The sequence below is a fragment of the Seriola dumerili genome, unplaced genomic scaffold, assembly GCF_002260705.1.
Source record: "Seriola dumerili isolate Sdu_G_001 unplaced genomic scaffold, Sdu_1.0 BDQW01000315.1, whole genome shotgun sequence".
Taxonomy (NCBI): Eukaryota; Metazoa; Chordata; class Actinopteri; order Carangiformes; family Carangidae; genus Seriola; species Seriola dumerili.
In genome coordinates, this window is record NW_019174570.1 from 454,641 (window position 1) to 481,412 (window position 26,772).

At 34.1% G+C, this 26,772-nt stretch overlaps 1 protein-coding gene across 1 annotated transcript in view; it reads left to right on the top strand.

Moving 5' to 3' along the window:
• LOC111231771 overlaps positions 1-22,886 on the top strand; it is a 47,165-nt gene extending 24,279 nt beyond the window's left edge. The window contains exons 4-7 of the mRNA XM_022759009.1: positions 20,102-20,299; positions 20,810-20,851; positions 20,938-21,045; positions 22,562-22,886. Of these exons, the coding sequence (XP_022614730.1) occupies positions 20,102-20,299; positions 20,810-20,851; positions 20,938-21,045; positions 22,562-22,563 (350 nt within the window). The 3' untranslated portion in view covers positions 22,564-22,886. The remainder of the gene's footprint in view (positions 1-20,101; positions 20,300-20,809; positions 20,852-20,937; positions 21,046-22,561) is intronic.
• The last annotated feature ends 3,886 nt before the right edge of the window (positions 22,887-26,772 follow it).

Here is a 26,772-nt window from a genome sequence, read left to right on the forward strand (position 1 = left end):
TGGTTTTATGGTCTTTCAGAAAACTACCATAAAGTTAAAGCCTGTAGTAAGTTTATAATTAAATCATCCAACAATAACTCAAAAGACCATCCTGGTTATGAGCTGAAAAACAAATTATTACACTTCTATACAAATGTGGTGTCTAAAACTTCAACAATTTGCAGATGATGTGATTCAGTATATTGCTGTTTTGCAACTTGGACTAGGGGCAATAAATTAGCTTTGTGATGATAGGAATCAATATAACTTCATGTTAGTGTCACTGATGTGCATCGACTGTAGAATGGCATGTTGTAGTAACTATAGACGAATCAGTTAATCGCTGTTTGGTCAAACAAAAATGTGTCAGGTTTAATTAATTTTTCTGCACCCTCTTTCAAGGAAGCAAAGTTTAATATATCCATCAACTTGAATGATGGTGGTTGGGCTTGTTTTATAACTTTTTTAATATTAGCTGGACGCAGCAGCTGCTCCGTTGATGTCAGGGTGTTAATGTTATTGTGATTGTCAGAGTGTGACTGGATCTTCGACAGCTAAACTCTTCTTTGGTTCAGGCACAAAACTGATTGTTGGTTCAAGTAAGTAACGCGATGTTTACTAAACCTAATTCTGAATTTATCATTTTTTCATTTCATTTCCCATTTCAAGAAAAAAGGTTAACATTTGTTAATTTACTCAATAACCCTAAACTCCCTCATATTACAAACCCTAATAAATTGCTCAACAAATTTGTAACAATTTTTACCTGTATTTTAATTTTAATATTTCTTTATTGATTAGGTGTATATTAGCTGCATTAGTTGTTTTTTAAGTAGTGGCAGTCCATGTGGTTATTGTTGAGCTCAGATCCACTGTGTGACTGATGGAACAGGAAGCTATAAACTCATTTTTGGAGAAGGGACCAAACTAATTGTACAAACCAGTGAGTAACAAGAATTTATTTATTTAAAAAATCTAATTAATTTAAATGATGTGTCTTAGAGTCATGTCTTTAACATATTTAACCGTTTCAGGACAATGCCTTGATTGGGCTGTTTTACTATCAAAACTAGAGAAAATGTTCTTCAAGCGCAAAATATTTTTACTGGTTTTACCTTGTTATTGTTACTTACTCCATTAGTTGTTGCAAAATAGTATAATTAGGGTTGATTGAAGCAGAGTTGGTCCATGTGGTTTTTGCTCAGATTAGATCCACTGTGTGACTGGTTCCACAGGAAACTATAAACTAACTTTTGGAAAAGGAGCCAAATTAACTGTGGAAACCAGTGAGTATCAAGAACTTATACATTCTGAAGATAACATTAATATAGATGCGTTTTTATGGTTTAATTTGGTGTAACACAGAGTCCATTTATGGCTGGAAGAAACATGACATCTAAATGTAATGACACATTTTGGCAGCATGTGTATGTATGTATATATATATATACAGTATATATATATATGTTTAATGTGTTACTAATGTAAACAACTGTCAACTCTGTTGTTAAGAAGTAGTTTTACTGTGTAACCAATGCGTTTCAGCACAGGGACATTATTACACAGTTTTAGGGTTTACAAACTTCTCTTTAAGTGCAAAATATTTTAATTAATTTTACCTCTTAACTATTAATTAACTGCATTAGCTGTTCTCATCTAGTGTAATTAGTGTAATTAGAGTTGATGTAGGCAGTAGCAGTCTTTGTGGTTATTGTTGTGATCAGATCCACTGTGTGACTGCTGGAGGAGGAAACTCCAAACTCATTTTTGGAAAGGGAACCAAAGTAATTGTGGAAAGCCGTGAGTATCGAGATTTTATGATTATATATATATATATATATATATATATATATATATATTGATTAGATAATACCTCAGCATTGACATCCAACAAAAACACGTTAACTTATTTTATTTGATATTAAAATTGCCCAGCACATTTCGACAAAGAAGATATTGGTGTCAGAAATGTCCTCGACCAGGTACAGCAGAACACATCTGAAATAACCCTCTGAATCTTTGGATTTAGAATGAAAATTAATTATTTATGAGGTGATCAGGTGATGATCGTAGCGTATATGTATTTTGGTGTTGTAGCCATTTTTAGAGAAAAACATAGAAGTACTATTGTTTACAGATGATGTGCTTAAATCCATCACTGTTAGTTTCTTTAGACATTAGTTATTGTTCTGAGAGGAAACATTGTGTGACTGGCACTGGGGGATCGAGCTGGAAAATCATTTTTGGGAAAGGAGTTAAACTAACGGTTGAGGCCAGTGAGTATCACGATCATTTAAAGTCTAATTATTATTATCAGTTGGCTTTTTTATTTGATGTATATGTAGATCTGATAAAAGACTGAGATTCAGACTGCTGGAAAACAAAACTATAAAACTGAAAGATTAGCTCTAAAAAAAGGATTTCACAGACATTTCTCAGATTATGATTAACATGAATCAGAGGTGCTCATCATTATTTGGTTAACAGAAAATATTCAATCACACATTACATAAATATATACTAACCAACATGACTTTAACTTACATGCATAATGGCTTATACTTACATTCAGAATGATAACGTGATTATTTGAAAATTTTACATTTTGTATTAATCATTTGTAACCAAAAGAATCAATGCCAAACCTTTCTCAAACTGAAATGAATACATTTCTCCATTCCTCTAACTAGTGGTAAATTTTATCAATTATGTTTTATATATTTACTCATTAAAAGTTATTCAGAATATCCAAAACTCTTCAGAATATATAAAAAATAAACCACCTGATTTCATTGAGCCTAGCACTGTGTTTATGTGGTGACATTTCTCAGAGTGTGACTGGCTCTGGAGTTACTAAACTCATCTTTGGATCTGGGACTAAACTGATAGTTGTCTCCAGTAAGTTAACTTTATACATCTTTTCAAATGTTGTTTCAGACGCAAGAGTCCACAGCAATTTAACTATAACACCATAACGCTGTAGCTGCTCCAAATGTCCACTTTTAGATTATAGAGCAAAATGTAAAAACTAATTAAAACCAATCAAATTACGTTAGATGAATTTTGATGTAATTGCAACATCAAATCTTAAGTTCAGGAGTTTTTCCTGCTTTCAGATACATTGAATGATGAGATGATACTCTATGACTTCAGTTTTTCATCCTCTTGAAACCCTTTGTATGATACTAATGTCAGAAATGCACCGATCCATCTTAACAAGAGTGTTTGCAGGAAAATGGCATTTTTAGACACAAGATTCAAGAACATGATATTATATATCATAATAGCATATACATTAGCCTGAGACCATTTTTACATTCAGTCTTTTTAACCTGTATTATCTGTATTTTTACGTAGACTTTGTTTTTAGCAGCGTTTAAACCTTAGCGTAGCTTCACAATGAAATAGCCATTGTAGTTATTGTTGAGATCAGATCCACTGTGTGACTACTGGAGCAGGAAACTTGAAACTCTTTTTTGGAGAAGGAATCAAGCTAAGTGTAGAAACCAGTGAGTATTATGAATTCATCTATTTCAATTATACATTTTTTTAAGTGTGTTATGGTTGCAGTAAATATCATTACAGCTAAATATCAAGACAAGTCAGTTTGGTTTTATTTTATTTAATCCAATCAAATCTCTAATGGCTCATTTTGACAAACAATAATTTTAAGTAAAAAAATTTAAGTTTAAAAATATGTGCAAAGTGTTTAATCTGTCCATTATTAGTTTATTATTATAAAATAGGTTCAATCCTTTAAAGGATGTGCTTCAAGTACTCATAGTGTGATATACTTTGTGGTGTCTAAACTCATCGTTAGCTCTGGCATTAAACTCTCAGTTGACTCAGTTAGTAAATTTCAGCATATCACATCATTAATTTCAGTTAAAACCTTACATCTAGTTGTGGTGATTTTTATGCTTTGAAACACTGAGACATCATAATCCACATTATTTCCAACAAAAAGCCATTTGACTGTTTCTTTCCCTCCTCTAACTCTAACAATTCTGACTTATATACACATCTAAACTCCATCCAAACTCTGTAATCAAATGCAATCATTTAATCTCACTTAATAATTTGCAGTTAAATAGCAATATATTTTTTCTTGTTAGTTGTAAATAGTCTAGCTTGATGATCAAATAGTCCATGTAGTTATTGTTCAGATCAGATCCACTGTGTGACTACTTCAGGAGACAGAAGGCTGTTTTTTGGAAAAGGAACCAAAGTAACAGTAGAAAACAGTGAGTATAAAGAACTGAAATATTCAAAAGAAAAGTCCATTTACTGTAGTAATGGTAGATTCTAATGAACATCACAAAACGTTAAGTTACTCGAGTTTTGAACTTCAATGTAAACCCAAAAGAATTCAAATTAATTCACACGTCTAATCCAACACAACCCTGTATCATTAGTTATTAAAAGAAATCTATCAGCAAAAAATGAGCTGTTTGTAGATGATGTGATTAAATTAATGTCAAGTTCTAGATGCTGTAGATTTTGTTGAGGGAGCAAACATTGTGTGACTGGGACGGGAAACTGGAAAATACTTTTTGGGGATGGCATCAAACTAATAGTTGAGAACAGTAAGTTCACTTATTATTGTTGTAAATGATCTACAGTTAAATGTTGGGATCCACAGTGGTCAAATAAATAAACTAAAAACATGACAGGACAAATATCCACTTTAGCCTGTCTTTTCCCAATCAGTAAAAACGTGAACTCTGGCATTTTGAGCGTATTTGTTTGGATTGTGTAGCAACAAGTTTAACTTTATGTACATAGCAGGTCACTGGGTTTGTGTCACTGGGTTTCTTTATGTGTGAATGGCTTTGGGAACAAGATCTTCTTTGGCTCTGGCTCTAAACTGATAGTTGACTCAAGTAAGTTGCTTTATTCATTTGTGAAGAATGACCTTTGATCTAATCTAAAACATTTTCAGTTGAATGTTTAGTCTAACTACTATATAAACCTTCAGCTTAGATAGAAACTCCCGCTCACCTCATAACTGTTACAATTTAACATCAATGCTTTTTTATGGAGGTGCTTCAGTTTTTTAGTCATATGTAGAAGTTCTTACCCTTATTTTAAGTTCCTTTTAAGCCAAATAAGAATTAGGAGGAATATGTTGTTTGCTTTGAAACATAAATACAGCAGCTTCAGGAGGAAACGGTCCATGTCGCTGGTCTCAGGGTTTAGGTAGTTGGGTTTCTTACTGTGTGACTGGTTATGGTGGAAACACAAAACTCATCTTTGGTTCTGGCACGAAACTGAGAGTTGAATCAAGTAAGTTCTTTTATCCATTGCACGAAATGATGGTTTACCTAACGTAACTCTCTAATTCAGTGTTTTCACCAGCAGCCTATGTGTATAATAAACATTGGTAGACAGACATAGTTCAGATAAAAACGTGGCTTTAAAACTCCAATGTCACCAGTAAGTGTTTAATTTCTGTAAAGCCACGGTGTTTTACTGATGTGCTCCTTGAATATATGAGTTAGTTATTCTCACGTTAAATCATCATTTGTTACATATAAAGGTGCCTGATAAGGAGAAAGTCCATATGATTGAGCTCTGGATTTAGAGTATGTAATAGAATTCCCAACCGCATACCAACTGAACTGTGAGACTGGCTATTTGATGATAAAATTCATTTTCAATTATGGCACCAAATTTATTGTTTGATCAGGTAAAGTATAATAAATGATGATTCAGTTACTGTAACTATAATGTGCCTCAATTGTCCACCAGCAGCTTCTGTTAACTGCCGTTAACGTAAGATGAAAACATTCTGAAATATTTCATTTCAGAAATATTCTGCAATATTTCTGTATACTTGGAACACATTTTTATTTAATAAATAATTAAATTATAAATCGAGTAGCTTCGTAATGAAATTGTCTTTGAACTCATGGTTTACGTAGCTGCTTTTCTTGTTGTGTGACTAACACTGGGAATTCAAAGCTCCTCTTTGGTTCTGGCACAGAACTGATTGTTGAATCAAGTAAGTGGTTTTATTCATTTTTAAGACGTCAGATGTCTGATGTTTGATAAAACATGAATCTAAGAATCGATCATTTATCACCCACTTCTACAGTTGCTAAAATGTCCACCAGCAGCTTCAGACGAAAATGTTTTATAATGTTTTATACCTGAAATATTTATTACCTTTTCTGTAAACTAGGAGTATAGTTTTACCTGTCACTGGTTTTAATAAGTAAATGGCTTCATGAGGAAATCTTCCATGTCTTTGACCTCAAGGTTTATGAAGCTACATTTCTTATTGTGTGTCTGACTACTCGAAACTCATCTTTGGTTCTGGTGCTAAACTGACAGTTGAATCAAGTAAGTTACTGAATATCATTTGTAGGAAATGATCTTTGTTCGAATTTAAGTCCCTGGATTCATATTTTTACCTGGTTCTACAGTGGCTGAAATGTATATGAATAACCAGCAACTCATATATGACTAAAAACCACTAGATGATTCTCAGGCATTAGCAAAGCTTTTAAAACTCCCGTTGGCTCCTGCAATGATTACATTTCTGAAACATTCATTTTCTGCACAGACCTTTCTGGTAGAAATCAAATATCTGTGTTAATACTTGTTGATTCTTGTGCTCAAACAAAAGGCAAATAAGAGAATTAGTAGATATCCACTTTTTACCTGTTCCTTGTAAAGTATAAATAGAGCATTATCATCAGGAAATAGTCTGTGTCATTGACCTCACGGTTTATGTAGTTGGGTTTGTTATTGTGTGACTGACTTCTCTGGTACCAAACTCATCTTTGGTTCTGGCACAAAACTGATGGTTGAATCAAGTAAGTTACTGAATTAATTTGTAAGAAATGTTGTTTTATGGAATATAACTCTCTGAATTCAACATTTCCACCTGGTTCAACAGTTTCTGAAATGTCTGCTTCAGTAGAAAAAACCTAGTTAAACCTAAACGTGAGACAAAAACAAGGCTTTTAAATTTCCCTTTCATTTCTATATAATTGTTTAATTTATGAAAAATTACAATTAATTTGAATATTGTGTACATGTTCCTGGCCAAGCTTCAATATTTGACTCGTATGTAGTGATTCTTGTACTTAAAACCACTTGTTTTGAGGAATCCTAATGAGGATCAGTAAGAATGTTTTTTTTACGCATCACATTTAAAGTATAAATGAAATATCTTCATGTGGGATTATTGCTCAGAGCAGATCCACTGTGTGACTGCTTCAGCAGCAACTGTAAAGCTGATTTTTGGAAAAGGGACCAAACTAACAATAAAGAGCAGTGAGTATTAACAATTTAAAACCTCAAGAGCAATATGACAAATGGATCTGAATAACAATTCATAGTAATCACTAAAACAAGAATTTCTATTTCTCTTAATGTGCAGTTGTTTGTAGATGATGTGATTTACACCATCAGAGCTCCAGTTGTGTTTTCAAACTGTAGATTTGATCAGGAAGATAAGACATGTCTGTACTGAATTAAGATAATGGTTGAATTCAGAGAGTTGTTGACTCTAAATCTTTGAGATTTAGTGGCTGAAATGATGAGAGCAAAGAACAAGGTTGAGAAGCTATAAACTAGAATTAACAGATTTCTATGTCAACTATTTAATAGCTATGGTATTTAAAACGCATTAGTTTGGAAACAAGGTAGTTTGTTATTTCAGGAAAATAACATGTTTATTATCTGACCTGTCATTAGTGAAGTTTCATGAGGAAATAGTTTGTAGTTATTGTTCAGACCAGATCCACTGTGTGACTGCTTCAGGATCAAACTGGAGAATTATTTTTGGAAAAGGAACCAAACTGATTGTAGAGAGCAGTAAGTAGAATTCAAATATTCAATATGTAAAGTCAGTTTGTTCATGGCAAGCTAACATTTAGTATATAATTCATATATAAAAATATTTGTCATCTGAGGTGAATTTAGTTTTAAATATATACACTGGTCAACTAAAAACAGCGTTCAGTCATTTTAAGTCTAAAAAATGTTTAAATATTATGTCCATCACCTAAATGTATACTCCTGCAATAAACACTGTCAGTACCGCTGTAAAGTCAGTGATATAACTCGTGAACAGTTTCAAACTAATTTTAACCATTAACCTTCAGGTAAAAGCAGAATAATCAAAAATAAAACAGTTTGCAGATGATGTGATTAAATTGTGATCAAACAGTGTTGATCACAATTTAATGACTGACTCTGAGCTTTACAAAAATCATCTTTGCTGGTGGCACGAAACTGATAATAAGCTCAGGAAAGTAAATTTCTGTGCTTAACCAAAAGACACAACTGTGTAATCTTTGGTTTAATAGAGTTTATTAACCTTATTTTAAGCATAAAATGTCCAGTCTAAGATTAGTGCACTCCCTTTGTGGTTTGCTACTCAGTTAATTCTTGAACTTATCTTCCTTTTAAATCTGTATTTATTTTTAATTCCAGCCTCATTGGTGAAGTTTCTGAGACAGAGAATTAACCCTCCAACCACAGGCTGGGAATTTGTAAGATTTGTTTATCTTTGGCGATTTTATTATTTTCACTGAGGCTCCAGATGTTTTTGTTGAGTCTATTTCCATTGTGTGAATGGTGGAGTGAAGCTCCTCTTCAGCACAGGAACGACTCTGCATGTAGACACAAGTAAGAAAAACTAAAATACATTTATTTTAAAATGCTTCAGTTATGTTGTTAATGTAGATCACTGAAATTCATTAGAAAGTTTTCTTGTTAAGATATAAAACACTAGATTGAAGATGTTAGAACAAGCTGATCAATACAAACACCTTGAATCTCATTTTAGACACAATACCAAGACTAAGTGAAATCCTGCATAGGGTCTTTTCCATAATAGCAACATATTTTTGTTTTAATAGAATATATTTAAATCATGTTGCAGGGTGTAAATACTTATGGTATTGTCAGTTATTGCAATCTCAGCTGATTCAAATGTTGCTTTAAATATTATCTGTGAATATGATTTTACTTTCATTATTTATTTTCAAACAAATTTCAATATTATTTACATTTCCGTCATAAATAAATGCTTTTCATAATAATAATAATAATAATAATAATAATAATAATAATAATAATAATAATACTGAGATACCTTGTTATGATTAAAAAAAAAACATGATTTCTGTTTGCGATGATTGCAGTTGTGTGCGTCTAAAGTCTTCAAAATGTTTTATTAGATTGATTTCGCTGCAGTGGCTGACAGTGTTACTGAGCTGAGTTTCTGTAGTTGTTGCAGTCACAGTGTGACTGACTCTGGAGTTGATAAAATCATCTTTGGTTCTGGCACCAAACTGACGGTTGAATCCAGTAAGTTTGTTTGTTTATTCATTATCATGAAAGATTGAAGGTTGAGATGGTAAATAATTCTGCACTTATTCTAACTTAGTTTGTACATTTTTGACTCTGCTCTTATGAACAGACACCTCCCTAAAATATCAGTATTATTCATCCGTTATAATACCATAGATTCAAACTGAGTCACTGTCCAGGTTTTAAAGGGTATTCGTGGGTTAATTCATGGAGGTTGTAGTAGTTATTATTTAAAGCTGATGATAAAGATTCAAGATCAATGTAAATGGGAGGTTAGTTTAAGGAACATGTTTGTGGACATAATAAATACAAACAATGACACCACCTACAAAACGTTTGTTAATATGATATTGTATAGACTTTATACTAGTTGAAACTATTAACCAGCAGTAAATTCCAGACAGCAGTTAAAGTCAGTTTTTGTTCATCCTGTTGTTGTTGTGTGAATCTCGGAGGAACAAAACTTCTCTTTGGCAGTGGAACAACTCTGTTGGTACAAACCAGTAAGAAAATGACCTTCTTTAAGATTATCTGAGGATAATGACTATAGATAATCATTTACTTCATAGTTTATTGTTATTTCACTTTATCAGTTTTTTGTCTTTAGAATCAAACAAGTTGTTTCTTCTTAAAAAGAAAGTACTTGTGAAAAAGCTGTGAGAGCTGTGATTAGAGAGCGAACTTCTCACCTGTGAAAAAGACAAAAATCCAACAAAGTCCAAAATGGCAGCTCGAGTTTTTGGTTTCTAGACGATCACTGTGTGACTGACACTGGACTCAGAAAACTCAGCTTTGGAGGAGGAACCAAATTAATTATTGAAGCCAGTGAGTTAAATTTTGTATTTATCTTTACTTGTAACATCTTAATTTCACACCACAGACGCAACATGGAAAAATAACAATTTATTATTTAATCTTAATTTAATTAAACTTTCAAACTGTTTTTACACTTTGATAAATTTGTACATAATTACATTTAGTCAGTATCTTTTCTCAATAACATCATTTACCAAACACCTGTCTAATGTCATATTAGTCCAGGCGTTACCTTTGTGGGAAGAAAGTTCTGCTTAAGTTATTGTTTAAAATGCAATATAAATATCTAAAAAGACACTGTCCAAAGATTTCATCAGATACTATTAAATATAAAAAAATAAAATACAAGTAGCGTTTGGTTGTAAAGTATCTGAATGTGAACGTGTGAAGAAGCCTCTGAGTTATTGTTCAGCCTTTCTAAACTGTGTGACTACAAGTGGTTATGAAAAACTCCAGTTTGGATCTGGAGTTAAACTCATCGTCCACGACAGTGAGTAAAAACGGTTTATTTTTCAACTGATTCATAAACACAAACAAACCTGCAGTTAATATACAAATATACTGAACATATACAACAATTTAGCCTTTAACTCTGACCGAAGTGAAAACCTTCAAATGTACATTTCTCCAGACAGGACGATTCAACACTAAATAATCTGAGTAACATTTCAAAACATGAGTAAAAATCTACAGTTTTAAAACCATTTATCCAGTGTAATTATTTCTTGATTCATAATTTTCAGTTATCGTGAAAATCAAAGACACACACAGATGGTCAGTGAGTTTATGTCATGAGGCGTCTCAGTGTGTGAATGACGGGATTGGAAAGCTGATCTTTGGACGAGGAACCGAGCTGAAAATACAAATCAGTAAGATAATTAAACACATAACAACTGAATCAATCAGTGAACGCTCAATAACTAATATTTCACAGGCCGGAGCAACATTAATAAATATTGTTTAATTATTCTATAGCAGTGGCTATCAATAACAGCCATGTTACGTGTTTAATTGTAAATGTCTGTGATGAGAAGTGCTAAAGTTACAAGTTTATATAAAAGTGACAGAAAATTTCAGTCATTACTGTTGTCTCAGATAACCTTGACCTTCAGCTTTTGACACTATAATTGATTTTTATAGAAAAAACTATCAATAGAGTAATGAAAAAACTAATTGTAGATTCATTAATAATAGAAATAGAAGCACTTCTGGTGGTAAAATGCCGTCTTCCATTTTATAACTGCCTTTAATTAGTTAATTAATTTAAGAATTCCTCCAATGAGATAAGAGTCAACACCAACCAAAATATTTAAAGAGAAAAAGTAAATATGTTTTAAAAGCTTCAGTTTTTGTCATGAAGTCTCATGATGAGTTATTGCTCAGCCTTCCTGAACTGTGTGACTGGAGTTGGTTCCCAGAAAATCCAGTTTGGATCTGGAATTAAACTCATCGTCCACGACAGTGAGTAAAAACTTCAGTGAAAATACACATAAACATATTTCACATTTTAACTGACCACCACGTTCTTTAAACTCCAGTGAGAACGACAGATTCTCCTCAACTTTATTATCTTTTTATCTTGTGGGAAAACATGATGCAAACATCATGATTTACTTTGAGATCTCCAAAAATGTCATCAGTGCTGGTGTAATGTAATATTTTTTTAAGGTTATAAAGTTTTCTAAAACTTTAAAGTTTGTGACGAAGCCTCTGAGTTATTGCTCAGCCTTTCTAAACTGTGTGTCACTAACTGGTTCCCAAAAACTCCAGTTTGGATCTGGAATTAAACTCATCGTCTGTGACAGTGAGTAAAAACTGTTTATTACAAAAAGAATATTTCCAAATATATAACTAAACATTATCTAAGTTGTTGTCACAAATCTGCTTTCTTAGATATAAAACGTGTTTTTTTATTCAGAATAACACAAATCAATAAAAATAGTGGCATAATGGCATTAAAAGAACCTACTGTGTCACTGCGGGACATAGATTCATAAAAACATTATTACATTTATACATAGACTCATATTTTTTTATTGTTGTTAATTTCCTGATGGGTCACCATTTCATTAATTTAGGCTGCGATGTATAAAATCACATCGTCAGCATACGAGTTAACACTGTGCTGACATTTCCATCATGTAGTTCTTCCAGTTACATTTTCTTGGGTCTAATTTGTTTAATCATTTCAGTGTGTTACTAATATAACTAATGAAGGTCACTGTGGAAAATAGGTATTTGAAAGTGTTGGATAGGGTGCCATACTTCCACATAAGTAACAGGAATTTTTATACATTACTTTCAACAATGAAACAAATCTCTCCCCTGTTTCATCTTAGAAGACTTTGGGCCCTTAAATTAACCACAGTTACATTCATTTAGTCAGAATTTAAACCTTTAATGAGGAATATAAAAGCAGACTGAGCCACAGATGTAACTCTGAGGACTTCATTTGGATCTATTAAAGGTCAAAGTTGATTGTTCTATCCCTGAGTTTATGTAATAACATTCATTTTTCACCTTAAAGTTCACTTGAAAAGTTTAAAGGCGGTTTAGGGTTTAAATGAAGAGACTGTGCTTGTCAGTGTATTTGCACTGAAGTGTGGCACTGTGTGAATTATGGTGGCAACAAGCTGATTTTTGGATCGGGCACAAAGCTGACAGTTCACACCCGTAAGTCATTTTATCACTAAATAGTTAATTTGAACTAAAGGTGAATTTCCAAGTTTTTAATAGGGGCACAAATATTGTGATATTTCTTATAGAGACTGAGTGTAATCAACACTAATCTAATTCTGTTGCCAGTTTTAAATTATGATAATAGTCTCCAGTTTCCATTAATGCAGTCACAACTTGCAGTAAAATCAACAGAACATTTCTCCTTGAATTTAATAAATGTTTCCTTTCATTTATTTAAGGCCTTTATGTATTAATATTTTAAATGTAACATTAGTGGAAAAAGGCTTTCATTACATTTAGATGGACAGGTGTATGTTCAACATGAGAAATAACTTAATTTTACTAATTACCATTTAAAAAAACGAATCATTATATCACAAGGAAAAGAACATGTTTTAATGGTTTATGATCTTAATGATTAGAGTTAAAATATTACAAGTTCAGAAGCTCAGAGGTTTTTGAGCTGACGACATGTACAGTGTGAATGACGCTGCACGCAAGCTCATCTTCGGGAGAGGAACTAAACTCTTCGTACAGTCCAGTAAGAATGAAACAACTTTATCATATCTGTTTTTTGTGTGAGAACTTTATGTCAGTAGTAATTTTCTGAAGTAAAATACAGAGCATCATAAAACTGATCAAACCATGCAAGACAGAAAAGGAAGAGCCAAGAACAATTGAGGCATCAACTTATTGTTTTACATTGTGAAAATAAATAATTTAGTCTGCTCAGTTTGAACAGGGCTGTTTCTGTCCCCAGAAAATCTCAAAGCCATTGGACTGAAAACTGACAGAACTGATTCAACAGTTAATATTTCCAGTAAAACAGTGATTTATTGGTAAAAATCTATCATTTGAAAACATGTAGCAGATGGAAATAGGTGATTTTGTGAAAAATATCCGAAATTGAACGTTTGTATTGAGCTGCTCAGTGAGTTTGTGTCATGACGCGTCTCAGTGTGTGAATGATGGAACTCGAAAGCTGATCTTTGGACGAGGAACTGAGCTCAAAATACAAAACAGTAAGATTTTACATTCACTAAAAGGAAATAACTGAAAGAAACAGTAATAACTTGTTTACTTACAACTTTAAAAAATGGCATAAAAAGAAGTTACTGAATCAATGCAGAATAAATATCCCTTAAAAATACTTATATTTATACATAGACACATGTTTTTTTATTATTAATTTCCTGATTAGTGAACTGAACACCTTTTTATAGTTTTTATTCATTTAGGCAGTGATGTATAAAATCACATCGTCAGCGTACGGGTTAACACTTTCCATGGTGTAGTTGTTCCAATTATGTTTTCTTGTTACCTGACCAGTCCAAAACAACATAGTTAATATCACAAATGATCTTTATTGATAGTGGAACTCAACAACAGCTGCACCACACACATTATTGTAAAGCATGTTGATCTGTGGTGAATGTTGGAGCAGTGATTAGTTATTGACACGTCGTTTTACCATTGATCATTTTTCTAGTGAAACTAGTATAAACACTGCAGTATGCAAAAACAAACAGCAGGATCATTATCAGTGTTATCTTGGTTATTTATATGTGATGATATCTACTGCAGCTACCAAAGTCACAGTCACATATCTTTGTCAAGAAGTCAAATATCTTTATTATAATCAATAACAAAGCCTGTGATTTGTCAAGAAAGAAATATGGTTGTGAAGAGTCTCAGGATGTAACGGAAACTTTAAGGTCAACTGTGAACGTGGTCAGTTAGAATATATAAACATATTTAAATCAGTATATTAGATTATGACACAGTCTTGACCTAAATATCAAATAAACAATAGAGACAGTGACGTTAAGAACAGCGTGAGTCCTTTGTTTGGATCAGGCTGCAGTTCTTGTTAAAGCTCTCGCTGATGTGTGACTCAGTTTGGACTCCAGAAGATCTTGTTCGGATCAGGGATTCGTGTCTCAATAGAAACAAGTGAGTCCAGTTTCACTTCATTAAGCAGCTGATCAGTTTAAATAGTTAAATGTTCAGGTGAAAACCAACTGTTGCCTTTTTCAGCACAGATTCATAAATCTCCTCAATGTTTTTTATCTGAAATTATCTTGAAGCAGGGACCCTGTTGATATTGTTTTATAACTTAACATTTAATTTTTACTTTTAAACATTTTAAACATATTTGATATAAATGCAGCTTCATCACAGACAGAAGAAAAACTCAATCATAAATTGTAACATCTTTGATGTTCAAAACATACTGACGCACAGTGTTTGTGTCTGTTTCCTACATGATAAATATCTGTTTACATAAATACAATGAAGTTTGAGTCAGTTCACAGATACAGTTAAAACAAACAGAAGTCATACCAAGACGTAAAATCTAGGAGGTAAAAAGGCAGATAATGTAACATCTTTCACAATATTGTACAAAATATGTTTTACTGCGCTGCATAGAGTGAACACAGTATTATTTTGGTTTAATTATATACGCTGACATGCTGGTTGGCATGTACTGGTGGCTGGTGTCAGCAGGTTATTGTTGAGGTCTCAAGCAGAGTGTGAATAGTAACAACGTGAAAATGATTTTTGGTTCAGGAGTTCAGCTGAGAGTTCAAACACGTGAGTAAAACGTTTCATAAAACGTGATTTTAAAGCCAGAGTTGTTGTTGTTTGTGTCGTTATGTTTTGTTTTTAGCTGTGGACAGACAACAGGACTGTGGAGATTTTTTAACCGTATCTCTTCAACACATCTCCAGTGTTCAGATTCAGTTCTGCATCACATCACGTTCAGGAAGAAACACATTCATCTTTTTATCCAAACGCCACAACTAAACTCAGGCTTCTTATTTCATGTCAGAGTGTAGATGGTTTTTGTTCTGGACTCAATGAATGTGTGAATGTCGGATACAGGTTCACTTTTGGAAATGGGATCAAACTACAGGTCCACGCTCGTAAGTTGAGTAACATCATCGTTTTCATGACTTAATGAAAAGGTCATTTAGTGAAATTACTACAATCATAATCACAATAGAACGTTACCTGACAAAACCAGAACTTTTGTTGCTTTTCCAAGATGCGTCTTGTTCCGAACTACACATTACCCGAGGCTTAGCTGTTATTATTAGAAACAATACACATCACACAATTCATGTTTTCATTTATGACATTCTTCACACTCAGAATGTTCTTTATTTGAATTAATTAGATGCACATGCAATTCTTTACGTGTTACATTACATGTGCCTACATTTAATGAGTTTACACATGTAAAATGTCAATGTGTTATTTAAAATTCACACATTCTTTGTAAACAGTGCAGCCTCTGTGAACTAAAATAATATGCAGATAAACCATTAATATTATAGATAAAACTTATTTAACATGAAGAAAAAAGTAAGTTAAACGTGTCTCAAAAAACTCTCTCTCACTCTCTCTGAAGTCTTGGTGTTTATTCATCAAACACACTGTGTTAAACCTTCAGTCATTAGTCGTTAGTGTTGAAGCACATTAACAGTGATTGAATGAGCTGCCAGTGTTTGTTGTGCTGCGGCGTCAGACTGTGTGAACGCTGCTGGCTTGAAAATCACCTTTGGATCTGGAATTCATTTAATCGTACAAACACGTGAGTCATGAAAAAACGAATAAGTCCACAACACGTGAATATTATTTTACATTTTAGATACTGATGATAATAATAATAATGATAATAATGATAATAATAGTAAACTTTATTTGTATAGCACCTATCATACAATAAATGTTTTACAACAAAGAAATGACCTGCACTAAGAGCTTCATATGTAAAGAAAAGACATAAAATGAACATGTTAAAACATTGATATAAAATGAAAAACATTAAAAACATTAATAGAATGAGATGGAATAATAATAATAATAATAATGACATATAAATAATATATGAAATAAATTATTGAAATAAGTTAAAAAAAAAAGAAACATCACGTAAATGACTGAAACCATCATCTATCTGCACAAAACTAAAACATCAAATATCTGATTCCTAAACTGTTTAAGATCAATATATGATAATCGTATGAATGTTACTTTAAATCAGTTTACAATGTGTAGATTTGATGAATGTAAAGACACGTAAACTGAGTGAGATGTGTGGTAGTTTTTGAATGCTGCTAACTCGCTGTGTGAATAGAAACAACTACAAACTCCTGTTTGGATCTGGAGTCTCAGTCACAGTGACCACACGTAAGTTCACGTTGTATTTACTCAAATAACATCTATAATAACGACCGTTAGCATGTTTTTGTGTCCACATTGTTCCAAAAGTTAAACACTTAAAAATGTATTTCTCCTGTTCAAAGTCAGGATTAGATACATTTTATTAAATCATATATTTTCCAATTAGTCTTTTGATTGTTTTACTTCAGACGCTCCATTTTGACTTTTTTAAATTTACAAAGATAAAACATTTGGCTTTTAGTGAATAAAAGCCAACTCTGGTTAAACATGTGTAAACAGAAATATGTAAACTTGTAAACTCACTCACTCAGTCACTCAGACAGTTTGCTGGTGTTTTTGCTGCCAGATAAATCTGTGTGTGAATAACATCAGGACTGTGTTTGGATCTGGAATTAAACTTATTATCACGACACGTGAGTGTGAGACTTGATTATTAAGTAAAGATTTAATTCATATTTTAATGTAATATCACATGTTGGTGTAAAAATAGTTTTTGTGACATTTCAAAGTAAATTTATTACGTGTGACTCGTCACTAAAACTGAAGCTGTCTCTTTTTAAACTAATGAACATGATCTAAATTCTGCCTCCCAATCCAGACAGAAGAGTCATTGATCTTCATCTCGTCATGTTGATTAAAGTACAAATATCTTTTCATGTCTCGCGTTTCAGGCGTAAAAAAAAAGCTTTGAAACTAAACTGATGTTAATGTTTTTATATTCAAGATCCTCCTCATGTAGCAGATCGAAGTTCATTGTGTCTTCAGAACTTAAACAAGTGGTAATTGTCCAACAACACAACGATGTGTGACACAGCTCGGAAACAACAAACTCTTGTTTGGGGCTGGAACTAAACTTCAGGTAGAAAAAAGTGAGTTAACAAATATTATATACACATTTTTATTATTAATAAGGTTTGAATTGAAGCACTACAGAGCAGGTTTGCTGAATTTACTCCTAAAACTGTAACAACACACAATCAAATAAAGTAATATCATGTTGACATGGTCAATTTTTATTACCAAAATAAAGGTGGCATCAATCTTGTTGTATTGTTTGTAAAAAAAAATCTGCAGTGAATTTAAATTTAATTTGGATCAATTTAACTAATGCCCCTGATATTCTGTATGATATAGTGTTATACTACACTAACACAACACTAAAACAAAAGCCAAACATTTATACTACTTTATAACTAAAAATAGATGACGTATATGCTACATGTATATATCAACATGAATGATGGGACTGTTCATTCTGAATGACTGCACTGGTTTTTGTAACTGCTTTAGTTCCTGTGTGAATAACAACAACTTCAAAATTATATTTGGATCTGTGATCAGAGTGACTGTACTGACCAGTAAGTGTATCTACATTAACACGTCTTTACGTTAAACTGCATTTCATCATTTAAAATAAATATTCTAGAATTTAAACAGACAATATGAAATTCTCAATGATGCAAATGAGATTTTCTTTTTCACTCCATTTTTTCATCAAATGTAAATTATACACAAGTTAGGAAGTCTGTGTTAAATGTCAAAATAAGCTTTTACATCACAGACATGGAAACCTAAACTCCATTATTAACTCATTATTTAATAAGAGGAATGTAAGGATGTCACCTGTCACCACTTATTTAGCTTTTAGGTAATTTGTTAAAATTACAATATTAATAATCATCATCTAAGTAATTTTATAAAACATAATTACACTTAGTTATGCACAAACTTATATTTACTTGTCATAATTAAAAATGCATTTCTAACATTATAGTACTTATTGTCTATTTATTAAATTTATTGTAGTTTCATTTGATGAAGCAAAAACAAAATGTGCAACAACCAGAAAGAAACTGTCCAACACCACGACAACGGAGTAAACAAATTCATATTTAGTGCTGGAACTAAACTGATGGTGGAAGCAAGAGATCAACAAATTATTGAATTAAATTAAATGATAAAAAAAACCCTGTAAAACTAATTATACTACAAACTGTAGTTCATCTGCTCGGCTGAGTCGTTTTTGTAATTACACAGTCTGTTGTGTGAATTACAACGACAACAAAATCCTGTTTGGATCAGGATCAAGATCGTCGTTGTTTTGAGTAAGTTATTAATAAAACATCTACACATATATGTTAGCGTACATGTTAGCGTTAGCAACCATAAAACTTTAAGTGTTTCTACAACAGCTTTATGATTAAAGCCGTGTCATCTTTAAAAGTACAGGCTCATAGTTTCTAATGGTGAATATAAGTAAGAGTATCAGTATATGTTACAGTACAAACCGCTCCATAGTATTAAACATTACACTTAACATATGCTTAAATTTATAATAATTATACTTTTTGTGTAGGCTACCATTCAATAGACTTTTAACTACATCAATACAGAAATACAACGTAAAATGATATGAGTAAGTAACATAATTAGGAAAATTGATTAAAAAAGTAATTAATTAAGTACAAATATAGAACTATTACAAAGTATATGGTAAATATACATATACAGTACATATACATATACATATATTAGTTTATTCAAACACAATACAGGTAAGTTCACCTTTCATGAACATGATACTGAAACTTTGACATTTTTGATATAAATACATGAACTAGATAAAAATCAGCTGCTACAGCTTTTTAACAAAATTCAGAAAAAACTAAATCCGATTTAAAAAAAGTAAAAATAAGTTTTTAACATGGAGAATTTGAACTTTTGGCTTGTAAAGATGCTGATATTATTTCAAACGTTGTACTTCAGCGGCGGATTACTGAAACGTAGCTTCCCAGCAGCGGCTCACTGGAGATTTTTATGTCTGAAACGTAAATTTTCCTGTTTTTGTTGGTCGGAGTTTCAGAGTGAGTTTCAGTCACTGTGTGTCTGTGAGTGACGTCTTCTTCTGTGGATTTTGATGCAGTTTGAGTCGCTTGTTTTTCTTTGTCTGGCCACTTTTCTTTTAATTACTCATCTCTCATTTTAGCATCTGTGTTTGTTTCTTTTTCTTTTCCCAAAGGAATCGAACAGAAAGCAGGATGTGCAGTTACACTGGAAATGTTTGTTCATGTGAGCTGATGTGTTTTCCTTGTTTTGTGTGTTTCAGAGGAGGATTACGAGCCGTCCTACTACAAACTGACGAATGAGAACACCATGTCCTGCCTGGCCACTGGCTTCAGCAGACACAACGCACTTAGCAGCAACTCATTGAATTGGTCGGAGGTCGTCCGGATCTCAGGAGACTCTCTGTACAACAGTGTGGTTTTGTTTCCACATGGTGATAATGGAGCAAGATGTCCTGAAAGTAAGTGTGAGACATTTAATACAAATCCTCTTTATCATTAAGATATTGTGTTTTCCAAACCCTCTGTGACAACACCTGACAGAAATAAAAACACAAACAGAGTGTGTGTGAATATCCAGAAGAAGAAACAGAAAAGAGAAAAGATCTTTTTTTTTTCAGCTGGAAAAAATTCAAACGGAAAATAGTGTGAAAAAATACAATAAAATTTCTTCCCTACAAAAAGTAAATGGTAAACGGAATTCAGACTTCAAAATAAAATTACATCATCAGGTGTAAATTCAATTAGAAAAAAAGATGTAATTTGGGAAATGAAAAGTTTGGATTGAATTTCAACTGAAAAGGATCAAAACGAAAACGTTTAAATGAGGTTTAAATAAAAATATGTGGAAGATGTGACGGACCTGGTCACTGAGTCTTTGAATGAGCGTCACCGAGAGTTTTAAGACATTTACAGTTTATGTCAATTATCACCATCAAAACTAATAATCACTTGTGTGTGATTTCTTCCAGACAATGATGAACCCCTGGTGTGTGTTGAGCAACTGAAGAAAGGTTGGTACTGAGTCCGACTGAAGCGTCTGAACGTTTAAAGCTCGGTTTGTTTTGTGGTTTAATGTTGGTGATGTTGTTGTTTCCAGGTCCGACGGTGAACACCGTGTCGCTGATCGTCCTGGGCCTCAGACTGCTCTTCATCAAGACCGTCATCTTCAACGTCCTGATGACTCTGCGGCTGTGGATCAGTCAATGTGAGTCCCAAACCACATCACTCACAGACATTGTTGATTCTTTTATTAGTTTATATTAAACACTTCCTCTGATTTATCAGTAAATTCAGTCATATTTCAGTAAAGGCAAAGTTTTTTAAAGTTCATTTGAATAATCATCTTCAACCGTCTCATGGTTCCACAGTCTAAATGAGAGAGTTTGATACTTTGACTTGTTTTGCAGTGAATTTAATGTCTTATTGTTTAGGTCTTTAGAAGTTGTTTTATAAAATAAATGAAAATCTTCTTCATGTCCGAAACCACTTCAACTTTGCTGCCTTTTTTGATTTCTGTAAAGACGTTCGTCGATAATCCTCAAAACTTCCTGCACAAACCTTTCACATTAAAAGCCTTCCAGCAGCTTAAAGGGTATAATCCCTCCCTTTCCAAATAGGCTTTTAATGTGAAACATGTGCAGGAAGTTTTGAGTTTGGCTGACAGCAGCTTAACAACAACTTAAAAACAAAGCAAAGTAGAATAAAGTCTGTTTCTGAAGACGTGGTTCATCAGATGTGACGACCTCCTGGTGTCGCTGCTCAGACCTCAGACTGTTTAATGACCAGTCACGTTTTTGATCGTTCACTTCTAAACGTTTGTTCGCTCTTCCTGTGGTGAGGAGTCATCAAATGAAAAGAATAAGTTAGTTTGTAAAAAGTGGTGGTTTTAGTTCTACTGTACATGTCAAAAGGGGAATGTGTTTCAGTATTGAACTAAAACCACCACCTTCCAGAACCTGAACCATGAACCAGTTCCAGAACGGTACCAGTTCTATATGAACATCATTTAGCCGACAGACAGGATTTATGATTGACAGTCCAGGAGACGGACACGTGAAGCATCGTCCACCAGACATTAAAGCAGTCCAGTTTATCCTGATCATCTAAACCACAAGGTGAACGTCAGTCCTCTTCTAACCTGTGTGTCCAGTAGATCCAGTAGCTGCAGGTTCAACTTTGGCTTCTGTGTTCGCCACAATAATTTTAACTCTCTGAGTTTATACAGTCATGAATATTACCCACACAGTGAAGCACAGACAGGTTTATCATTTCATATCATTTCATTTCTAACATGTTGAAAAGCTTCATGTAATGTTCTTAATAAATTCTTTGACCTGAAACATCCAGCAAACCTGACTCGTCTCAAACATCCCATTTTTATTGTCACGGTTTTTTGTTTTTAACTTCACATATTTTTTCTTTAGATTAAAATCTTTCACTTCTTTCACGGCTCTAGATCAAAATTTCAACTTACAATTGAAACTTCTCTGGTTCATTCACATGTTTTTCTTGATGAAACTTTTTGGCTTCGACTCCGAACGTCTTCATAAAACAGACTCACGATTTTCTGGATTTCACGTGCGATTTGCCTCATAGTTAGAAACCTACCGACAGATGTTCTGTTTGTAGAGTTAAGCTGAATGTGGCGTCAGCAGATGTTTGTGTCTCTTGAATCATAATGAACATTCATGTAATATATTTTTCCATGTTTTGTGTTTCAGGATTCAGCTGATCTTCACCCAGAGTCACTGCTCAGCTTCATGTCCGAGTCTCAAACGTCTGTATCATTTATAATAACATGTATAAATATCATGTCAGCTGTTCACCATACGTCTGTTAATATCGTCATACTGTTGTGATACATAAATTCATGTAGTTTGTATTAGTTTTGAGATGTTTAAGGTTTTTTTTGTCATATTGTGAGTGATGTTTTAGATGAATGAGTTTCTGCTGGTGTAAATATCACAGTCATCGTCCTGTTCCACCAACTTACTTCTTAAACTTGTAACATTTCCTGTGACGTCACAATAAAAACTCAACAACAGACTGAATCATTGTTGTGTTTTATTCATGAGTTTAAATACAGTGTGTAGAAATGTGAGGTGGTGGCCCCTCCCCCGCGACACAAACTGGACAACAATATATTAAACAATATTTCTCCAAAGAAGAAAATATGTCATGTTTTGTCTGTTGTTCATGAACAGCAAGTAAACACGAGGGTTGTTGTAAACGTGGTTAGAGAACAACATAATGTGTGCTGAGAAGCGACAATTGTTTTCTTTTAATAACAATGAAGGTTTTATTTTCCTGATGAGAAAATCCTCAGATACAAACTTCAGGTCTGGTCTGCTGCTGTTGTCATGTTGAAGCAGGAAGGGGCCGAACACTGATGGAAGGAAACTCTCCTCAGGTAGAATTGTATTCTGTAGCTTTAAAGCCTGAAACGTGGCTTCAAATCTTTATCATTTCCCATATGACATTAAATATTCATGTGTGGGAGTATTAGATCAGATCTGACTGACAGTAAATCAAACTAACCACCAACTGTCATCAACTCCTGACTCAAATGTTGCTTCAATCCTGATTGGTGCAACAGCTTTTTCTAAATGACTCACACACACTTCAGACCAATGAGAGCGGCTCGTAGGATCTCGTCGCTCATAGCAAGAAACAGAGACATTATCTCACTGGAACAACAAACAGGAAGCTGCCGTCAAATCAGAAACACCTTGAATATGAAACACATTAAAGTTCTGCTGAGAGAAACGTCTCAGGTGTGAAAACACAGATTATATGAAATCAACATGTTTAACTGTCACTGTGTGATGGGGTCATGTGATCACTTCTGATGTCAGTCACTGTTTTCTATGAAGGTGTTTGCCCACACAATGAGTCAAACTGTAACGTGTGTGTGTGTGTGTGTGTGTGTGTGTGCGCTGAAGGTTTTACAGGAACAAGTTCTGTACACTTTATATTTTCCACTGTCTAAATCTCTCATTGTTTTCCATTCACATTAATCAGTGACTCCTTCACAGATGTTGAGTGTGTCACTGGTAGATCAGAGGTCTCCATCTTGTTTCCTCTCAGAGCTCCTCATGTCTGATATCACTGGTCACATTTATTCACATGTCGATCCAAACTCTCAAACTGATCTCCAAAACCAATCAGATCAATCAGATCATTCAACAAGACGTCAAATATCAACATCCCGAGTCGTGATTCAGTCAGACCTGAACCCACCACTGTGAATAAACCTCCATGAACCTGATTATCAACCAGAGAAGAAGAAGCTCCTCAGTCAGTGGTCAGTGATAAAATACATCCAACAAACAGGAAGTTCAAACAGATCATTCAGTTTAATTCATTTTCCAAAAAGGAAACAAACATGAGCTGAACAACGAACCAGAACCAACTCCTCGTGGTCGTATCCCTCCACCACTCGGACTAGTTCCATGTCACATCTGTTTATCTTATTATAGAAAATATGAACCATCTGTGTGAAGTTTTGTCATAATTGCTGTGAAGCCTTGAGTAGTGGCTAAAAAGTGTTTTGTGAGGTCACACTGACCTTTGACCTTTGATCCCCAAAGTCTGATCAGTTCATCCTTGAGTCCAGGTGAACGTTTGTGACACATTTGAGCTGAAGAATATCGCTCATGTTGAAGCCCACAGTTTAACTCACTGTATCCATGGCAACATGTTTCCTGTTTGTTAGAAAAGTTTAGTCTCTATCTGTTCTGTTATCAGAGAAGTCGTTATCACTGCACGTCGCCTACAGCTGATCTGCTGTAAACAAACCTGACAGTAACTATGGTAACACATTCGCAGTAGATTTACTGAGTGAAGTTGAGTTGTTAAAGTTTGAACTATTCATCCATCGTTTGTACATTCTCTGATTATTATGTGATGTCTATGTATATATGTATATGATCATGTATTTTATTTTCTTTGCACTTCGTACTTTGCACATCAAACTAATGGGTAACCACCTTTTCTTTGTGCTGTATTTAAATTGATCAATTTGCTGTTGAGTTGTTGTGTCTTGGTCCTGAAGCCTGAGCAGCTGTGACTCTGCTGCATGTTTCTAGTGTTAGATATAATCTATAATCTATCATCTATAATCTGTCATGTTAATAAGAGAGAGAGCAGGACTCAGTGTTTGCCTCTCTCTCTGCGGTTTCCTGTTTGTTCTGCTGCAGAGATCAGAAAGTGTCTCTGTGAAGAATGAAAGTGAGAACATTTTAAATCAACAGCACACTCAGTTATTAGATTCAGAAATACACAGTTTGGCCAAAAGTATGTGGTGAGGTCCAGCACTGATGATGGTGATCAGGTGTGGGTCACTGGTTGAGGTCAGAGGTCAGAGGACGCCAGGTGACTTCTTCCACAACAAACTGGGAAACATTTCTTCATGCAGCTGCTGTGAGTTGAAACAGGAGAGACTCAAACTGTGACACCGAGCTGCAGAGTCTTTTCACTACAGATAAAACTAATGACCAAACAGGTTGTGTTGTTGTGGTCGAGGTGGACGGAGCAGGACTGTGAGAACACGGTTCACTTCCTGTTGCAATGTGTTCTGGGTAAAGATGGTCTGAGTTTAATCAACATCACAGTCAGTGTCGACACGTCCAGCCGACATCTCGTGTTGAGCAGCAGTTGAACAGTTCAGTTGAAGTGGAGACACAAAGTTTCGATGCGTGTCACAGGTCGTCCGTCAGCAGCTTGTACGACACATAGTTTTATTGTTATATACAGAAGCTGAGAGAGTCCAGAATCCTAAATAAGTTTTTATCCCGTTATCTCAAGATAACGAATCTCATTATCCGAGATAACGAGATTTTATCAGGAGAAAACGATTTTGGCTGAACCTCATACACGAAGTGGCAGTAACACCTTAGCAACAGTCCTTAGTAACTCGTTAGCTGACGAGGACTGATCTGGCACGTCTGATTAATAAAGTAATTATAATGAGAAAACAAGCTTTGTTATCTTAAGATAATGAGATAATAACTCGTTATCTCGTTAACGAGCTTTATTATCTAACTGTTGGATGAAGTACTGGAATACTTACGGAAGTGGGAGGGGCTTGATGATACCTGTATCAGCCAAGAAGGGGAGCTGCCCAATAACGTGACTTTGCAGTGATAAGAGTCGGGGTCATCACGGCTGTCGGAGTGATGGAACAGTCCTTCCTCTGCAGATCCTAAATCATGGAGTCTGTGTTGGAGAGAGTATCGTATCCACATGTGAACTAAAGTCAGTGATGAAGGTTTGATCTGGTTAAACTTCTTTAACTGCTAAATGCTTCATTTGGTTGTTTTCAATATGTACGTTTACCACCGGCCTTTATCTCACAACCAAAGATGATGCAACTGTCTGTTTTTAAATAAATAGATCAAAACTTTAATGAGAAGAAAGAAAACGCGTTGAACTTGTAGTTTTCAGTTGTGATCGCTCAGATCCTCTGATCTCTGAATGTGTGTCATCACCTCCAGGTCTCAACCAGACTGAATGGAAACAACGAAACCCACAGAGTGAACGCACATCTGTGTGTGTGTGTGTGTGTGTGTGTGTGTGTGTGTGTGTGAGCCACGATTACAGCCCACTTCCACTCCACCTGTTTTCCACTGGCACCGACCCAGAGTCTGTGTTTATCTTAATATTTCAACATGATTGATGTTTTTAATGACGTCCTCTGTGTTTAAACACTGACACAATGAGTCTGTCACCATCAGAAATGAGTGTCTTCATGTTTGTGTCTCAGATGACCTCACACACACTCACACACAACATGTACACAGTGTAGAGTTTACAGGTCAGAGGTCGTCCATTAAACCAGTGTGTCCCTGCTACAGCCTCCCTCAGGTTCAGAGTGTGGTGTGTTCACGGTCAGTGTGACAGAAACAAGTGAAGTTACTTGTTGAGTTTATAC